Source organism: Hyaena hyaena, unplaced genomic scaffold (assembly GCF_003009895.1).
Source record: "Hyaena hyaena isolate Hyena2069 unplaced genomic scaffold, ASM300989v1 scaffold_276, whole genome shotgun sequence".
Classification (NCBI taxonomy): domain Eukaryota; kingdom Metazoa; phylum Chordata; class Mammalia; order Carnivora; family Hyaenidae; genus Hyaena; species Hyaena hyaena.
The window spans coordinates 730,786-749,778 of NW_024080909.1; the positions used below are offsets into that span (position 1 = coordinate 730,786).

An 18,993-nucleotide genomic window follows, 5' to 3' on the forward strand; every position below is an offset into this window, starting at 1 on the left:
GCGGGTCCCTCCCTCCGGGGGCCGGGCGGGCCCGCAGGGGTTAAGCGGCGGCGCGGCGGGCGCGGAGCTCCGCCCCCGCTCGCCGCACCTGGCGCTCCGCAGCCCGTCGCCGGGGCGCTGGGTTTCGGAGGGGATTGGCGGAGCGCGGGAGGGGAGAGAATGTGACAAGTGCCGGCTCGGGCGGCCGCCGGGAGGCCGCGCGCACCTGTCCCTGCCCGTCTCGCGCCGCCCGCGGCCGCTCGGACGCGCGCACAGCCGCCCCCCGCCGCCCGAGCGCAGAGCGCGCGCCGAGAACATGACTTCTGCCTTCAAGCTGGATTTCCTCCCGGACATGATGGTCGAGGGCCGCCTGCTAGTTCCCGACAGAATGTGAGTGCCGCCGCGGGGGGCCCGCGCGGCCGCCCTCCCCGCGCCCCCGGCAGGGGCTCTCCTTCCCGGGGCCCCCCCGAGGAGGGCGGCGGCGGGCGGCGGCTCCGGCTCGGCCGCCTCCCCCGGGGCTGCGAGCCGGCGCTGGACGCGGGGCGAGCGGGGCGAGCGTCCGGACGTGCGGCGCCGGGGGGTGCGGGGATCCGGGTCGGGGCGGGGAGCGCGGGCGGGGCGTGGGGTCCGGGCGGCGGCTGGCGAGCGGGAGACGAGGTGAGGACCGGCGAGCCCGGCGCGGGGTCCGGGGGTCTGGGGCGCGGGGTCCGGCCGGCGGGGCGCGGCGTCCCGGGGCGGGGTGCGCGCGTGCACGCTCGTGCCGTTTGAAATTCGGGTCTGATGGAGCTTTCGTGGCCCGTTTCAACATCCCTTCTCACCCACTTACCCGCTCCTCTGACTTACATTTGCAAAGATTCTCTGCCGGCGGTGGGAGAGTGGAAGGAGAGAAGAAGACAGAAAAAAGGGGAGGGGGGAGGGGAAATGGGATAATTATAAAGCATTAAAATAGCCCGGTGTACTCTGTTGCAGAAATTAGAGGTAATTTTTACGTAATCATGGTGGTTCGTCTGATGTGCAGTCTGTAATTTAATAATTAATGTGATTCTGGTGGTTTTACATGTCGCCAAACTAGGGTGGAGAGTTTATTGGGAGAAGTGCGGAGCTGGGATTTCTGAGGAAAGGAAACTATATCTAATTTTTCTCCGGCTCGTTAGTCTCGATAGGAAAGTTTCTCCTATCAGCCCAGGCGCTGGCGAGTCAATAGCATCCGCTAGTGTTTCGGGCGTGTTATGAAAAAGAAATCTAAAAGGATTGCCAGAAGCGGGTCTGAAAGGTCTGTGCCCATTTTAGACTTGGAATGTACAAAATTGTCTCTTACCCGGCAAGAATTCGGCTAGTGAATCTAGGCTGCAATTAATCTAGTGAATAAAGGACCTTTATCATTGGTAAGAGTATATATAAAACGTTTCCTATTCTACCCAGTATACGACTTCCCATCCATATTCTTTCTGACCCCTTACTGTACCCTTTGCAATTTTTAGGCCATTCAAAGCTTTATGATCCATTTATCTGGCAACTCCCTTTCCCCTACGGTGCTAGATTCATTTTCTAGCATGTTAAATGTTATGAGAGATGTTTGAGAAGCTCCACAGTGGCCAATTATTTGAGCTCCTAGGATTAAAGAAAAAAAAAAGTGGGGGAAGGGAGCTGATAGTATCTGTTAAGTGCGGATTGTCCTTCCAGTCGATACGAAAAATGTTAACTTGCTTGTACACACGATCAGGTTCATTGTCCCAACTAAGACAGTCAGATAACGTAAATTAAAATATTGAATTTCCTTTTGGCAATTTTCTCTGGGAAATTAATCTTGATTAGTAACGTTCCCATGATACTTGTTTTACAAGAGCCCTGTCCTGTCCCCCTTAAAATATATGTGTGTATAGATATATAATATTTGTTGGCGCATTTGCTCTTGTGAGTTTTGTGGTTTCTGCTCTCTGGAGGAGCGTCAAGAGGAAGAATTGGCTTGATCATGATTGAGTTTTAGGTCACCTGCTACTTAGGTGACCAGAAGATCTCTATCTAATGATTGCTCTGTGAATTTAATGTGTTAATGGTTTCTGAAAGATACTGTCTGTTGTTAATTAAATTATGAATTATGAAATTTTAATTCGTCTTTTTCATTTGGTGGATGAATGTGGCTTTTTCAAACCGTGTGCTCTGAATAGAGCCTCTGTATCTTAGCCGCGGAGTCTCCAATGCAAACCCTGATATAACTTCTACCCCCACTTCTCTTCCAGATGCTGGTTATTTCCAAATGATATCCTTTGGAATCAGACTCCCATTGTTTTTAGTGCTTGCCAACTCTTGCTTAATTGAACTCTTTTTTAAAAAAGAAAAATAGAGGATTTGTATATAATTTGTTTCCAAGATAAGTACTCTGTCGTCTTAGCCCTGAGAATACTGTAGCATGTTTTCCAAAATAGTTTGTAATTAACTCACATGGGAGACTATCTTTGGAGAACAGAGGTGTGTGGGAGGGCGTGTGACAAGCCGAAAATGCTTGAAACCCACCTAGCACTGTGTCTTCTTGCCATATGCCCGCAGTTGAGAGGATAGCTGTGCCGATTTATTATTTTTGGGACTGGTTGTCACATATGGTATACTGCCATTTGGATGAAATTGCGGTCGGCTAGATATTGGCCTATGCCTAAAAGGAACTTGAATAAAGCATAGGGGCTTTTCTGGTGTTGATTTTCTAAATCCTAGGACATAGTTTCAATGGCATTCTCCCACAAGAATATATTACATAAGTTTGCAAAATGTAATATGTTTGAGTCCTCAAGGCAGATGAACAAATAGCTTTTGAGATGAATTATTACGCTTGATGGCCCCACGAGCCATCCAGTGTTTAAAGAGCCCAGATCATTTAAGGCTCTGCAGTGGCTCTGAATTGTCGGGACATAGGCTTCAAAGTCTTGGCGTGTTAAGCCTTCAGTACCGAAACTGTAAACAGAAATAGATTTAAATAATCTTAAGTACTGATGTTTTGTTGTCTTTATGTTACTATAGAATATTGATTGCAACAAAGCATAATGAGGATAGAATAAGAACTGATTTCAAAAATTCTCTTTTAAACTGGGGCAGTCAGCTTCGGCTGGGGGTGGAGATGAGGGTTTTCCTTTGTTTCACCTCTTTAATGATCACGTACGCATTTAGGGGTTTTAGATGCCTTTGAATTTTTAAACAGAAGACTCTGAAAAATCATGTCTTGGAAATGAGAAATTGCAGGTGGAAAAAAAATCCGTAAATGCAGCTTTAATAGTATTCTGATTTGTAATACTAGAATAAGACCTTAAGCAACTGACAATAAATTAATATGAAATCTTACTCCTCTCCCCCCCCCCACATTCAGTAAGTAACCTTGTTGCAAATGAGAAAACTTCTCCTGAGTGTAAATTCATCAATTTGGTGAAGTCACCATTTTGGTCCATTAAGTCCTCCCAAGTTAGAATAGCTGGAAACATGTCTGTCAGTGTCTAGTTAAACTGAAAGGGGAGGGGGGTCTGGGGACTTTCATGCTCAAGTTGAAGGGGGCTTTAGAGACCATCTGGTCAGACCTCGTTTTATAGATGAAGAAACTATTGTAGGGGGCAGTGTGAGCGCTTCCGGAAGACGACGTAATTACCCATTTTGTCCCTTTCCTTCCTTAAATGACGAAGACAAGAGTCATTAATGGAATACCTACTGTGTGCCAAGGCACTTTATTTACCTGTCTCTAATCTTGGCGAGACATCTGCAGGGGGCGTATTAAACCCATTTTACAGGTCATGCTTAAAGAGGTTCTATGCTTGCCCAAGCCGTGTAGGCGGTGAACAGCGAGGCTGGGATTGGTTTGTGTGTGTGTGTTATATAAATGCAAGTTCACATGTCGGTGGGGAGAGAAAAGAGAACTATGAGTTAAATATACAACATAGATTTTTATCAGGAAACCAAAATGATGGCACATGAGAATGATTGAGCATTATAGGAAATACATATCACCTGTTTGGAATTAACTTTCTGATTTGATTCAAATTCACACTATTATCCATATGTTAATTAGAGAGAATATATTTTAATTAAGAATATTTTCTGGTTTATAAGGTACCAGTGGGATGAAGATGCAAAGCATTAGGGTCCCCCACCCCTTTTTTCCCACATGGCATTTGACATGTATTTGGAAAATGCCATTACCAATAATAAAATACAGCAATAACCGAGACTTAGCACCTGATTCCTTGGTGATTGTGAGAGGAATTAAAGACAGAAGACTGCAGAAAGGGTGATGTGTATGGATTTTCAAAGAGATTTTTTTAAAGTCTACTTTGAGGTGGGATTGCTCAGTGAGCGGTGCATATTTTAGTGTCAGCTGCTTCCTGAGAACCAAAACTCCTCCCATACTGGCATTTTGGAGCACTCCTGTTATCTTTGATCTGGGTTAGAGGTCTTACGTTAATTGTTAAGTATTGCTGCTCAGTTGTAACATGCTGGATTGAGATTACTCTGGTATCTGTTGATGAGACGCTGTGAGCTGGGGGGAACAGGAACCTTGCGAGACAAGATAAAAAAGGAGATAAGATTTTCCTTTCCGATATGAACCTAGTAATTAAGATTTCATGGGATCATTTAGGATGTCTTCCACCTCAGTCATTGTCCCCCTTCCCCCAACAGCTGTAACAGTGTATTTGGTCTCTGATAAAAGACTGCAATCTCCCTTCTTTTTTTTAACATAAAATTGCAAACTTTCCATTTCTCCTTACCCCTCTTCCTTTGTGGTTTTGTTGCTTCTAAACGAAATGCTCATTCGAGATGGGCACTGCTGTGGCACGCAGAACCATCTGATGAACCTGAGTGTTCTACAGCCAGCACCGGGCACGATGCTTATGCCAGAATCCGGGCAGCGCTCATTTGTTGAGGCTTATCTTTGTAGGCTTCTCCACAGCCCCGAATGTCACTGGAGCACCTTCTCAATCAGCCTCACAACTGTTGAACTGTACCGTAAGCCTCCTCCGTCCGATTTGCATTCCAGTGGAAAACCTGATGTTTTCAACACGTTTCAAGGGGCCAAATTAATAAGTCATGGATGCGGCACACTTCCTGTGCTGAACTTCATCCACACTTCAAAAGTCTTTATTTCCCATTTAGAGTATGTATACTAGAGGGGGTTTTTTTTGTTTTTTTTTCCGAGGGAGGCTCACACAGTTTTGCTTTTTGTTTGCAAATTAGGACACCAGAAAGAGTCAGCTGTTTGTCTGTGTAAGAGGTGTGCTCCAGCATTGCAAAAGGGAGGGTCTGGAAAGTACTAATGGTTTCCAGTTGATTAACACCAATCAGTTCCCCTGCCCCCGTGTCTGTTTCCACCCAGGGAGGGACCGTAACATAATGGGGCCAGCGTCACTGGTGTGCCACTTGTGTGGCAATGCAGAAAACATATTTTTATTTTTCTTTAAGAGAAAGCTCTCGCCAAAGCGAAGAGAAATGGAGCTGCGCGTTCCTGGAAGAACCTTTGTGGGAAACAAAAACTAATTAGCGCAGTAAATGTGATGCTCTCAGGTAATTGTAAAATAATTATTCCCCTTTAGCATCATCACTGTGTAATTGTGCCATCCAATATTCTCATGCTCTGAATCTAGATGTGAAGGGATGGAAACCTCGCTCTTCTCCTGGAGATTGCTTTTTCATTTACTGGGAGCTTCAGACTCATCCTGAAAAGGACTTTTCAAGGAAGGGGGGAGACAGGGAGATTTTGAATCGCTTCACCCTTCCCCTTTGTTCGGAATCGGGACAGAAAATGATTACTCCCACTGGTTTGATAGAAATAGAATTCCAGTGACATGGCCGAAATACCTGGTGAGCATATGTGAGATTTACACGTTCACAGGGCTACACCCAGAGTTTTATGGACCGTCTATTTTATGAACTGCAGATTGTCTATTATGTTCAGAAACTGAGAGTGATACTTTAAAGTCAGCTGATCCTTTAAAATGGAATGCTAATATGTAATCTTACGGCTCTCAAAATGACAGATGAGTACAAATTCCGTTTTTGGTTAAATTTTAATTACTCCATTTGAATGAATGCCTCAGAGCCAACTTGCCAGCAAATTATTAGACCCATTTTTTTTCTCCTGAAGATTTATGTAAATTAAGTTTAGCCTGTATTTAGACTAAAATATCATTTAGGTTTATTATTACAAACTTTTCTACCAGACTCATATGGCCTTTTACTTAAGGTCAGGTTTTAAATAAATCCATCCTGAGGAGGTCTCCGTTTAAATGATCAGTGCTCGTTTGTAATCACCCCGACAGACGAGTGTGTCACGGCATTGCTTTCATAGTGACAGCGCCTTAAAAATGGGGTTCTGGGGGATGTTTTGATTTTTTTAAATTTTTTAAATGTTTTATTTATTTCTGAGAGAGAGAAAGAGAGAAAGCATGAGCAGGGGAGGGTCAGAGAGAGAGAGGGAGACATAGAAATCAGAAGCAGAGCTATCAGCACAGAGCCCTACACGGGGCTCCAACCCACGAACTGTGAGATCATGACCTGAGCCGAAGTCGGACACTTAACCAACTGAGCCACCCAGATGCCCCTGTTTTGATTTTTTTAATGTTCATTTATTTTTGAGAGAGAGTGCACCTGAGCAGGGGAGAGGTACAGAGGACCTGTCAGCACAGACCCCCATGCGGGGCTTGAACTCACAAACTATGAGATCATGACAGGAGCCGAAGTCGGACGCTCAACCAACTGAGTTGCACAGGAGCCCCTGATTTTAAGTCTTAATAATTGGAGAAGTCAGAGGTTTGTCTCCTCAGTAAGACTGCTTACACCTTTGTCAGAACCATGGACCTCAAGTTCCCAACCCACCAACTGCTTTGTCTGACATTTATAGGCTCCAGTAGGGCCTCAAGATCCCCCAGTTTCACAGATGATGGCAGTGACTCGCTCCTCAGAGAGAATGCAATTAATTTCATCTGACGGATTTGACATTTTGACATAACTTTTGGACGGCTTAAAAACATCTTTTGTGGGGGGAGGTACCATGGGAGGGTGACTAGTTCTCTCATACTAGGATCTAAAGTTCTGTGATTTTATGCTGAAATGCTTAATTTTCGTGTTTTGCGTTTTTTTTTTTGTAAAGAAAGTTCATAGTTGGACTTAGGCTCATTAAATTTTAAGGTGGCATTTTTATATCCTTTCCCATGAATTAGGTCTTTGCTTCTCCCAGTCTCCCCTGTAGTTACAAAGTTGTGCCATATCTATCTGCCAAAAGTTCAGCTGGTCCTTTCATAAGTTAAGGAAGCAAAATAGTGTTTTTGCTTGGCTGTGGTCAGTAGGCAAGAGTGTGTATGTGCATGTACACGAGTACATACATAGATGCATGTATGTGTGAGAAACTACCTCACTGGGCAGAATTCTTTACTTTCTTGAAATATCTGCCCCTTAGTGGTCTTTGGCTGTAACAGTTCTGAAGTTGTTATGACAGAGCCTGTGTTTACAGATTATTTTCTTCATAACCGAAAACTCTAAGAGTTAGAAAGGTTTAGCGTCTTGACCAAAGATGTATTCAAATCAGGTCTCAAGGCGATGTTCTCTTTGGCCCAGAATCCCCAAGTTGTTTCCATTAAAGGTAAGAAAACGAGTCCCCCCTGATGGTGCGGTCACCTCTTCCTGGGTGGAAAGCTAAGAGTTGAGTGGCCCTTTCGGTCCTTGCTGCAAAGTCCCTGGACCTGGGGACCCCTCCTGTGGCTCAGTTGCAGTCGAGATGTTGCTTCCATCAGGATCGTTTAGGTTTGAATGAAAGACTCTTCACAGGGCAGTCTGGACAGTAGGCCCTAAATGATGATCTCATAGGTGGTCCCAGCTGGTACTGCCAGGCCACATTATATTCCTTACCTTGTACCTCTTGGCCATTGCCACCCTATTCAGTGATGCGTGTCTTCATCTGTACCTCCCTGTCCCTGTTGCAGAGAGTCCTTGAAATTTCGATGGTGCCTAAAAGAGAGTTTAGCACCTTAACAGAACATCGGAGCTAATGTCTCCTGATGTGGGGACCTTTGAGGGGGAAGAGTAAATTGATGTAAACCATCTGAAACCCACACATACGCCCCTCCATCCACTTGTTTTCTCTCTGCATCTCTGAGTGAGACATTGGGTGTCAAGCAGGGAGAGCAGTATTTGTAGAAACCTGACTTGTCAGTTGTTCCTTGGAAAAATCTTAGGGGAGTGATAAAGGCAAAGATAAGGTGAAAAGGCATGAGGAAGGAAGACTTGGGGAGAAGACTAACATATGTTCATTCAGTCAGGCTGCTTTCCACTCCTGATTCTTTGCACCCGCTCATTTCCTTGAGGTCCTAAACCGTATAGCTGTTTCTGAAGTTGGCTTCCTGCCTTCCTTAGGTTTTCCTGATTGATCTCTTCTTAGCTCTCCTATTTGAATCTTCTCTAAGCCCATTTAATTAGGCCCTTCCCAAAGAGTTCTCATCCACCTGAAGAGAAGAGGCCACACCTGTCCACGACACAGCTCTCAGAATGGGAGCCTTGATGGGAGGGCAGCATGGAAAGCCCTTGGACATCACTTGTAGTCAACTGCCCTGGACAGCTGCATGTTTCTGTGCATAAAGCTGCGTTTTGACTTTGTACATTATGGAAGGGGTGTTGAGTTTTCTGGGTGAGCAGAAGGGGAGCGTATTTCAGAATGATTAACTTTACGGATGCCATTGTCTCGGGCGGCTATATTTGGATGTGCGGCAGCTGTGTGTGCTTGCTTACAATCGTCACCAGGAGGCTGCCCAACTGCAATTACTCCCTTCAGTCCACACTGGTGAACTCTTTCCTCGTGACCCCCATTGTCCATGCAGCCATCTCTCCTGGGTGTCAGGACTTAAAAGGCAACACGCCAATCCTTGGAAAGCCTGAATGCTGATTACCACCACTGGCACCTCTGTCCCAAAGCAATTTCTTAATATTCGGGCATGTCTATTTTATACGATGATGCTACCTGTCAGATTCTTGTGTCTTTTCACAAAAAGCCACATTTGCCTGACTCCTTTTCCCTCTCTGTCTCTGTCTCTCTTTTTACTGCCTCTTCTCTTACTCATAGATGTCAAAGGGTCTCCTCCAACATCCACTTTCTTTCTTCCTGTCCTGTATGCACTAGACCACTCACTCCAGAACAGGTGCTCCTTCACTTCTGGCCCCGAGAGGCCCCATAAGAAGCACTGTGTTGGAGTGGAGACCCGAGGCAAAGCACTTCTGGTCTCTTTCTTGAATGAATGCTGGCCACAGAATTCACTTTTCTCCAAGGAAGAATTCAGGAAACATTATTCTTCATACAGAAACCATGTTCATTCCTTCTGGTGTGTGGGGGGTTTAAAGCTTTTGTCAGAAGTAACTTCCTCTTAGATTGTTTCTGCTCGTCAGGGACGTTTGGCCTGTGTTGGGCCCTGCGTGGGCGTAGTAGCCTCCGTTCACTAGGGATGTTGGTTAGGGTGGGAGGTCACTCTTTGAGACCAAACAACCTTTACTAAACAGCAGTCTGAGGCCTTCCCCTGGCTTGTCTTCTGGTTTGTTCCATGCCCACTTGAGGTCTCAGCTGACTTGTCAAGATTCCTCATCTAGAAAATAAGGATGATAAGATACTCTCCTTACCTGTCCTACAGAATTACTGTGAGGCTAATGTTGGGAAAGGAATGACAACCTAAATATTTTATTAGCTTCATGGTACTTAAAACTGACCACAAGTTCACTTCCATTTCCTGGGAGAGTCAAGTACAGTGAAACCTCATTACACCTGAACAGTTAATGTTTTCTCCCTCAGAACATTTATGCTTTAAAGTCTCAGCCAAAGACCCATAAAGCATTATTGCTCCCATATAAACTTCCAGAAAATGCTCAGTCCCCAGGACAACATTATAAAGACTGATTTTTTTTTCTTTTTTCCCCTTTTCTGCATGATGATTGAGAAATGAAATGTAGTTCATCTCCTGACTCTGAACTCATGGTCCAACCTTCCATTCTGGGATAGGGTTGAAGCAAAAAGCAATATCTTCATCCAATATCCCCATATGCGCATTCTGGAAAAAAAAAAAAATCCCATCTCTACACCAGCTGAAATAGATTTTTATTTTCTTATGGGGAGAGAATCAGCCGCACAATACACAGGCCGGTTCTCCATAATGGGACTCCTAACCCTAGCAGAACCCCAGCCGTTGGGAAAACAATTTTGGTGATGTGAATATGGAGGGGGGGTGCAGTACACACGGGCACCTAACTCCTCACTAGGTGCTTGGGCCACAGAAGGCCTAGAGAACACAGAAGGAGAGTCATTGCGGGGTGCAACGAATTAGAAGGAATCAGTGACTTCTACGAGGTGGCACAGTGGGTATAGGGTGTGTGTCCAGGTGGTGCCTGACAGCAGGAGGTGTCATTGTTCCTCTGGCCTGGGTTTTAATAAGCAGGCACTTCTCCCATCATAGCTCATGGAGTCCTTGATGTCCTGAGAGACAGAATCCTCAGCTAGCGTGAAAGATCTCCTAACGCTGTGCGTCCCTTGATTGCTTGAGATCACACATGTTCAGGTTCAGTTGGGAAGCCCCCAGCCTGCCTGTGTGCATGGGTTGAAGTGTGTTCTCGGTGATGGGCCCAAGGAACATTCAGCACCTGCTCTGGCTGACAGCAGTGTTGACCGCGGATCTCCAGGTCACTAGCGTGACTGCCAAAGCTAGGCAACCTCTTTCTCGCGGAACAGACCGCTCAACGTTAGGGTGGACGTCATCACCCCGATGCAGTGGAAGCACTGTCCCATCAGACATGACTGCTTGTTCTGAGCTTGTTGGGAGGGGAAAACTAGGTCTGTGGCCCAAAGCTGGCAAAGCCTTTGGAGAAGGGCCAGCCACACAGATACCACAAACATTCCTGGACAGGTTGATCGGTACTTTGCAGTCAGATCATCGTATTGCCACAGTATCAAAGAAGTCCAATTAACTTTTTAGCACTCTGTCAGTTGGGCCAAGATTTTGTTCCAGTGGTTATGAAAAGTGACCAAGATTGGGCCACTGTCAGCCACAGAAGCCACGTGGTGGCCTGTATCCTGTTCCTAACTGTGTCTTTTTTTTTTCAGGTTTACTCAGCACGTGATGCTTTTGATTTAGTTTGGGATTCCTAGTTGTCTGTTCAGTAAAATAATGGTGTCTGCCCAGAAGCCAGAAAAATGTTCTCTCGTGTCAACAAAGCTATAATTCTTTGACAAATACTCCTCTTAAAATGTTTTTCTCCTGATTATGGACACTTTAAAGAATGCTACCTTCCTGGGTATACTTTGGGGAATTTTTTTACAGTAGTAGCTGAGGGTTCCCTGGAAGCCACCCATTAGGCTAAGGAATTTATACAAATTACCAATAATCTTCAGAAAAATTTTGCAAGGTCAGTTGTATTTTGCAAATGAGAAGGGTTCGGAGTGAGGGGGCCAGTTAGTACTCCTCTGTTTCTGAATGCTTGTTTACAAAGCCCAAGGTCTTTCTCTCAGGCTACCTTTCATTTTGGTCCAGGAAACTGTCTTGGCCTGTTGAGGAATTTCTTAGACACTTCTAAGGACCATAAGCAGGTTGAATTTCTGGTTAAGTTGGTGAGTTGGCAGCTGACGATGTGGGTTCCAAGGATGAAATACAATTTCTTTGCTATGACCCAGTAATAATCTGCTTTTTATGTGCTTTTTTCACATAAATTGCTTGTTCTTGATTTTATTTCATAGCGAAACCAATTTCTGAGTCTAGAAGGCAAGTGTGTTGTGAGCGATGTCAGTAGAAAGAGGCACCATATCAATGTCAAGATCTCTTCATGCCTCCGATTCTCACTTACTGCAGAGATAAAGAAGCAGTTAACATTGAATGTTAAGGCAGCTCCTTATTCTTCATTCGAGATAACCATATATTTCATGGAGAGGTTTCTAGTGAGGACTTCATTAGGCACCTGGCCTTCCCTTGTGTACTTGCAACTTCTTAATTTTTACATCTAATTCAGACAAACAGGGGCATCTTGAGCCCAGAGCAGGCTGCCTTGTGAATTAGAAAAAGGCTCTCAGGTGGCATTCAGTCTCCACTGTCCCCCTCAACCAGTGACTTTTTGCAGTATCCTTTCTATGTTACAGGCAATTTCATCCCCTCCATCAGTGGGCCAGATAAGTAGGCAGTAGCATTAGTGAGTCTCTGAACGAATGGATTTTAGATGACTGACAGGTGTGACCACCTTGAACATGGTATGCAGTCCACATCAAGTGTCTGTAAACTTTGGACATCTCCATAGCTTTTTGTGCAAGTGTATGGACATTTGAGGGGACGGACTCTGGATTTTCAGCAATTCATAGAGAGCTATTTCATGACCACGTACCTGATGTACAGGAAGGGATAATGGACAGGTTAGAGGAGAATTCATGTGTGGGTTGGTGTAACTCTCAAGCCATTCCGTATCGAGTATCAGCTCATCAACATGCCTCTACTCTTGGCAGGAGACAAGCTTCATAACCTAGAGGATGTGATTTGAGTGGAGTTTTCATGCCCCGTGTGCTTATTGTATTCTTGCTACTGATGCAAACATTATCTATAATTACATTTTCAAGTGACTGAAAATTGCAGGCTTTGTTGAACAAAAATACAGCCAAAGAATGGAATGTATACCCACTCCACCCTCATTATAAGGCTTTCAGAAATCAGACTATAAGGCCCAATACCACAGCTCTCGACTGCAAGAAACCAACTCTGTTGCCCTATGTTTGAACACTGTCAAAACGCTAGGTTCCCAAGGATGATCATATAATTGGAAGAAAATGCTGTTGCTCTTGTAGCACTTGGTTTGCTCCATTGTCACCTAAGTCACAGTGGCACCTCCTCTCGTGAATGCTCTATGTCCAGGATGTAAAACGAGAAACCACAGTTGGATTTAGATCAACTTGAACAGGCTGAGGTGAGAGAGTTGGTGGGGATAGACCCTGTTGTCTGCCGTAAGCAGATCCGTTCCATAACCGTGACCTCATGTCTTCAAGCTAACAGGAGGGACAAGTCGTGATCACGTTGTTACTCTATCGCTACTGATTTTAAGGTATTAAATGTGTCATTTATGTGATGGTTCAGAATGTCACAGCTCACTCTCCAGACCCTAGCAGAGTTCAAATTCACCAAGAAACTGAAGAAAAATCACTGTGATGCTTTAATCCACAGTAGAAGGAGAACAAACACTTGACTGAGGTTTCTCGGAATACCCACAGACTGTCCCTTACTGTTTTTAATGCTTGTCTATTTTTTAAACTTTTTTTTTAATGTGTATTTAATTTTGGGATAGAGATGGAGCGTGAGGTGGGGAGGGCCAGAGAGAAAGAGAGACACAGTATCCAAAGCAGGCTCCAGGCTCTGAGCTGTCAGCATAGAGCCCGACGGGGGGCTCGAACCCACAAGCCATGAGATCATGACCTGAGCCAAAGTTGGATGCTTAACTGACTGAGCCACCCCGGCGCCCTTAATGCTTGTATATTTTTGAGAGATAGAGAAGGAGAGTGCAGGGGAGGGGAGGGGCAGAGAGAAGGGGACAGAGGATCTGAAGCAGGCTCTGAGCTGACAGCAGAGAGGCCGATGTGGGGCTTGAACTCACAAACCCTTACGATCATGGCCTAAGCCAAAGTCAGACAATCAACTGACTGAGCCACCCAGGTGCCCCAGATTGTTCCTGATTTTGTCAGGCCCCGCCCTGACAGGTAGAACAGAAATGTCATCAAACAAAGAAATGTTTATCAGATCATAATTGTGAACAGTTGAAATCTGTTGAGGTCTGGTATGTACTTGGTGAATTGGATGTTCCTTTGTAACAAATTATAAACTCTAAAGTATGTTGGGATTTGGATAAACCACCTTATATGTCCTATGAAAGTAACTAACTGTATTCAGTGTTTTTAACATTCATAGAGTTGAAATTAACTCTGGTTTCCAAGTAAAATACCTTCTTTGGAATACAATATATCAACAAGTGTTGTGGGTTTTTATTGTATCTTTAATCTAAATGGATTGTTGCAGCTTTTGAAGCAAGACCTCTTTAGTGAAAACTCTGAGGCGTAGCCAGTCTCCATAATATAATTGCCCAATTGCAAGGTATAAACGAGGACAACTCAATTTGTGTATTTCATAAATTCCCTCAGTGAGTTACAAATAACCTTCTCTTATGTTGAGGGCCCTTTTTTGACAGGTTATGTATTTATGTTTCTAAGTGCCTGGGCTTTTTGATAGCTTGGATTCTTAACCAATCAGCAAAACTTACTTTAGGAAATGTAATTAGCCTAGAACCAAAGTAAATTAGCTCTTAAAGTTATCTGATTCTTGAGGTTTCTTGTTTGCCCCTACAGTAGCAAATTGATGGCACGGTGGTGCGGTAGATTCAGCGCAAGTCGGAAAGCGCACAGCAGATTTCCAGGTGAACCACAGACTGAATAGTTACAAATAAGTTGGACAGCTGAGGAGTTTAGGATTTATGAGTCACAGCTGACCTGTTATTTGGCTGAATCGATCAGTTTGTTGTCATGTGGAAACCACCTAAACATTTTCTAATTTTTCTGAACTGAAATCTGTTCCTTTTTTTTTTTTTTTGGCTCTAAACTGCCTCTCCCTGAACAAAAGTTGTACCTTAATCCTCATTCGCAACAAAAATATTTAAAGTCTCAGTGCGCTGGATGGTCGTTGCCTGTTCTATGTATACAGGACTTTATAAAGCGCTAGCAGTAATTCCTCCTTTAAGTGAAGCATTTGGTCCCTTGGAACGTTATTCACCACTGTTGACTTTGTTTCTTTGGGGAAACACTGTTTTAAAGGAAGAGGATCTGCACAGTTGTGTTGTTTTGGGGCAAATAAAGGATTTTCTTGTTGGGAAATAAGACTGTTACTGTTCTATCTTTTTGAAGACCTTCAATCTTCATCTTGTAGATCACATTGGGTAAATAATATAATACTGGCTCATCAATTTTTTTTCCTTTGGGATGCCTGAGTGGTTCAGTCGGTTAGGCGTCTCACATTTCGTGGGTTTGAGCCCCACATCGGGCTCTGTGCTGACAGCTCAGAGCCTGGAGCCTGTTTCGGATTCTGTATCTCCCTCTCTTTCTGACCCTCCCCTGCTCACACTGTCTCTCTCTCAGAAATAAAACATTAGACAAAAAAAAAAATTTTTTTAAATTCATCTGGATCCTTCCTAGAGTTCTTAACAATCATATTTCATGTGTTCTTTATTACCGAGAACCCAGTGGAGAAAATGTGGTTTCTCACTGGAAGTGTTCATGATCGTGGCTGTTTAGATTGTAGAATCCAGGTAGTTTGAGAGATGGGTGGAAATCATTAATTATTAAGACCTGTGCTGTTGTAGTTCTTTCTCATCTAAAACAGCTCCCAAAGCATACAGCGCCCTACCCCATTGAGTTAGCTTGCATCTGGTGTGGTCCACAGAATGAATTGTGCAAGATGTTATCTACTCTCCCTGAACTTACTTTAGGCGTGCTCTTTAATTTCCACTAGATCTGGTATCTTGAGGACAAGTGGGCACAGAGAATGAAAATAAGTCAGTGAGGTAATAGCCACTTAACTTGCAGTACAGATTGGAGCTCAAGCTCCTTGCCAAGTTCCCAGTGCGAGTTCCCGGTACAGGGAGTAGATGTGCTGTGTAGCTGGGATGCTCCCAGTTTATACCGGTTGTCATGGAGTCGTCATTATTATGATCCCTCTTTCAGCCTAAAGAGTGCCCACGTTTGGATGATAGAATATGTGGTCCCCTTCTCGCATCTGACCCTGTATCACTCACCTTCTTCAATATAGTACATATGTGTTCGCCAGCTTTTAAAAGTCTGTACGAGGGACTAACCCGAACCTTCCCACAAAAAGGGTTATTCATGCCTTTAAACATCCAGGTAAAGCAATTTCTAGCCTTTCTCTCTCTGACCCATTCCCATACTTAAATCCTCATGAATAGAAAATTTAACAAAAGCAAATGTAACAAAATTTTGACAAAAGCTTATTCTGTGTTTCTAATGTGTCTGCACCCTGCAGGGCACTTTGGGGACATGCAGTCTCCGTCACTTCTGTTCCTTTCCCACCTGAATCTCATGTCCTGAACTTTGCTGGCTACGGCTTTGTCTGAACACCCTTCCCACCCCACAGGGCTTCGGTGTTGGAGGACCCTGAGACCAGCTTTTTCAGGGCAACCTTTCCATTCAATTCCTTCCTGAAACAACAGTACCTAATTCTGAAAGCTCAGATAGGAAGCTCAGTTTCTCCCGCTGACTTTCAACTGGAGCATGACCAGAGCGAGAAAATGATCTGATGGTCCGGCCTTTGTGTGTTCCCGCACTGCCCTTTGTGAAAGAGTAACCGGAGAGCCAGCCTGGGTACAATGACACCGGGGTGCCCAGGCATATTTTTGAATTCTAATCTCAAGGATACTTTTGCATTCTTCAGTGCTAATTGCTCTTGCGCATTCAGTGCTAGGATTTCAGAGGATTTGTGAAATAGGTGTGTTTAAAATCGATTTCCTGATTTTTACATTTATACCCAGCTGTTTGTTATTCAGTTCAGCCATCAGCATCTGAGTCTCAATGGACCATGTAATGTGCAGCTGTAGCCAGATGTAACGCTTCTGTTTCCTATATGTTTCTGTTAGAAGCTTCGAGAGGCTGGCTAAAGACTGCTGATAACCGTGTGGTTGCCTGCATTAATTTACCGTCTAGAGCTACACAAATTCTGCTTGGCAATTTTATTTCATGACCAACAAGCAGAGCAGTGTTTGCGATCTCCATGCCGGGTAGTAATGTTGACACTGTATATATCAAGTATATCTGCATTGATATGAAAGGTACTTGTACAGCTAATTCAAACCGTGGGAAGCTGTCTGATCTGCATGCATAAATACTCGGGAAGCAAGGTTGTACTTAAGAAACATCAGCCAGGATTCATATCAGACCTAGGCCTAGATGAAAATAGGTTCATAAACTAGTCTCTTGAACTGAGCATTTCTTAGGGAAAATAATTTTAGGATCATTTCTCTTTAGTCTATAGTCAAACCTTGTTTCTGATTTGCATTTATTATTCAAATCTGTGTTTGCTTTTGTGTTTGTGTTATGTATCTTTAGAGGCTACAACTTCTACTAAATTTAATTACTTCCCTTAGAGGCTTTAAATTGAGGGCAGCTTCTATTAATTGTTAATTACTCTCCCCTGTCATTTGCACAGCAAAGGTACAGTTACTAATTGAGGGTCTGTTCTCTGTAATGACAAGAGGCTTCTTCAGCCTCAATATTTACCTTTCTATGGGGACCGATTTTTATTTCTCTAATCTTATCTTTTATTAAACATAAAAGTAGACATTCTGGTGATATATTGGCCATTCCTGTGATCCAGTGTTGTTCTATATCCCAGAGGAATAAATGGGAATCGTATTTGGCTCTGTGCTGCCATCTGGTGGTGGCTTGATCTCTTTTAGCCCCCTAAGACCAATTCCGATGGGATCATGGTACCCTTGGGTCTGTTCCTTTGCTAGTTTGACCCTATGTCCTCTCTGAGGACTTAAAATGAACCTCATTCCTCACTGGTGGCTGGGGAAAGTGTCAGTATGGCTGGGTGTTTTTTTTTTATGTCATTACGTATTCATCGCGTGTCATCTAAGTATTTGGTGAAATTGACTGTCTCCTTGGTATTCTTCACTTGACCTCTGTGGCATGTGGTTATTTTTACTTTCCTGATTCTTCTTCAGGCCTCTCAGCCCCAAACTCCCAACACCCAATTCTTCTTGCCCTCTGACTGTGGGCATCTCACATGACTCAGTCTTTGGCTCTTAGCTTCTTATTCTCAACCTTCTCTTTCTTAGAAAGCTTATATCCTCAACTACCCTCCCTAGACTGATGGGGGTCATGGGAAGCTGGATCTCCCCATTTGATATGTTCATTTTATGTAGGTGTCTTTTTGTGAGCTGTGTTTCTGCCTCAGTAGCCTGGGCTTGGTGTCAGTCATGGGAGGTGGTGAGTGGAGCCTGTCTGCTCAGCCATGGCTGCTTCCGGAGTGTTCCTAAGTTGGCCATGGTCCCATTCCAACGATTTGTTAAGAGCATTATGGATCCCACAAAGGGTTTTGTAATTTACTAAAAGAATAGCAAGAGTGGTTTCTTCATTTCTTTATTACACCCTGTATTTCACAAGATGAAGTTCCCTCCCAGCCCAGCTTGGGCTGTTTCTTACTGGCATTTCCAGTCTCCACTTTGAAATGGATTTGACGTGGTACTTGGCTCTCATGTCACAATGTGCTTCTGGTCCATAGCCCTAGCACTTTTAATTTTTTAAAAAATCATAAAGGTAGAGAGTAAGAAGAAAATCAAGATACAGGTTGAATTAATGCAGTATGGCAAAGTACAAAAGCTTTAGATGCCTCGTTATTAGGCTTATGGCAAAACCAAAGTAATTTTAGTTTGTGCTTTTTTTAAAAAAATTTTTTGAACGTTTTATTTATTTCTGAGAGAGAGAGAGAGACAGCTTGAGCAGGGGAGGGTCAGAGAGGGAGGGAGACACAGAATCTGAAACAGGTTCCAGGCTCTGAGCTGTCAGCACAGAGCCCGACCCGGGGCTCAAACCCACGAACCATGAATGAGATCATGATCTGAACCAAAGTCGGACGCTTAACCGACTGAGCCACCCAGGCACCCCTGGTTTGTGCTTTTTTTTGGATGTTGTAAAAATGCTCTGTGGCACCTCCAGGTAGGTAGCCGCTCTGAATTACAAATCTGCCGCCTCTGACCGTAGCAATGGGCAGAGGAACCCTAGCATATATAGGCAGTACTGTGTTCCTCTGTTCTTCAAGGTCGCTGCCCCTGAGAGGACCAACCCACACCTGCAAGAGAGTATACTTCAGCCTCATTTGAGAAATGAGGTCTCTGTTCCCCACCTGTGTCTGGGCTTCTGGTTGAGGAGTCCTCTTCCATAGCCTCTGACCTACATTTTTTTTTTTTTAATTTTTAAGTTTATTCATT

At 44.2% G+C, this 18,993-nt stretch overlaps 1 protein-coding gene across 4 annotated transcripts in view; it reads left to right on the top strand.

The window, feature by feature from the left end:
* Positions 1-278: 278 nt before the first annotated feature.
* The window catches only part of CELF2 (CUGBP Elav-like family member 2), a 308,661-nt gene continuing 289,946 nt past the window's right edge, over positions 279-18,993 (top strand). For all 4 annotated transcript variants that reach the window (XM_039246010.1, XM_039246011.1, XM_039246009.1 and 1 more), the window contains exon 1: positions 279-369. In XM_039246010.1, the coding sequence (XP_039101941.1) occupies positions 296-369 (74 nt within the window). In that variant the 5' untranslated portion in view covers positions 279-295. The remainder of the gene's footprint in view (positions 370-18,993) is intronic.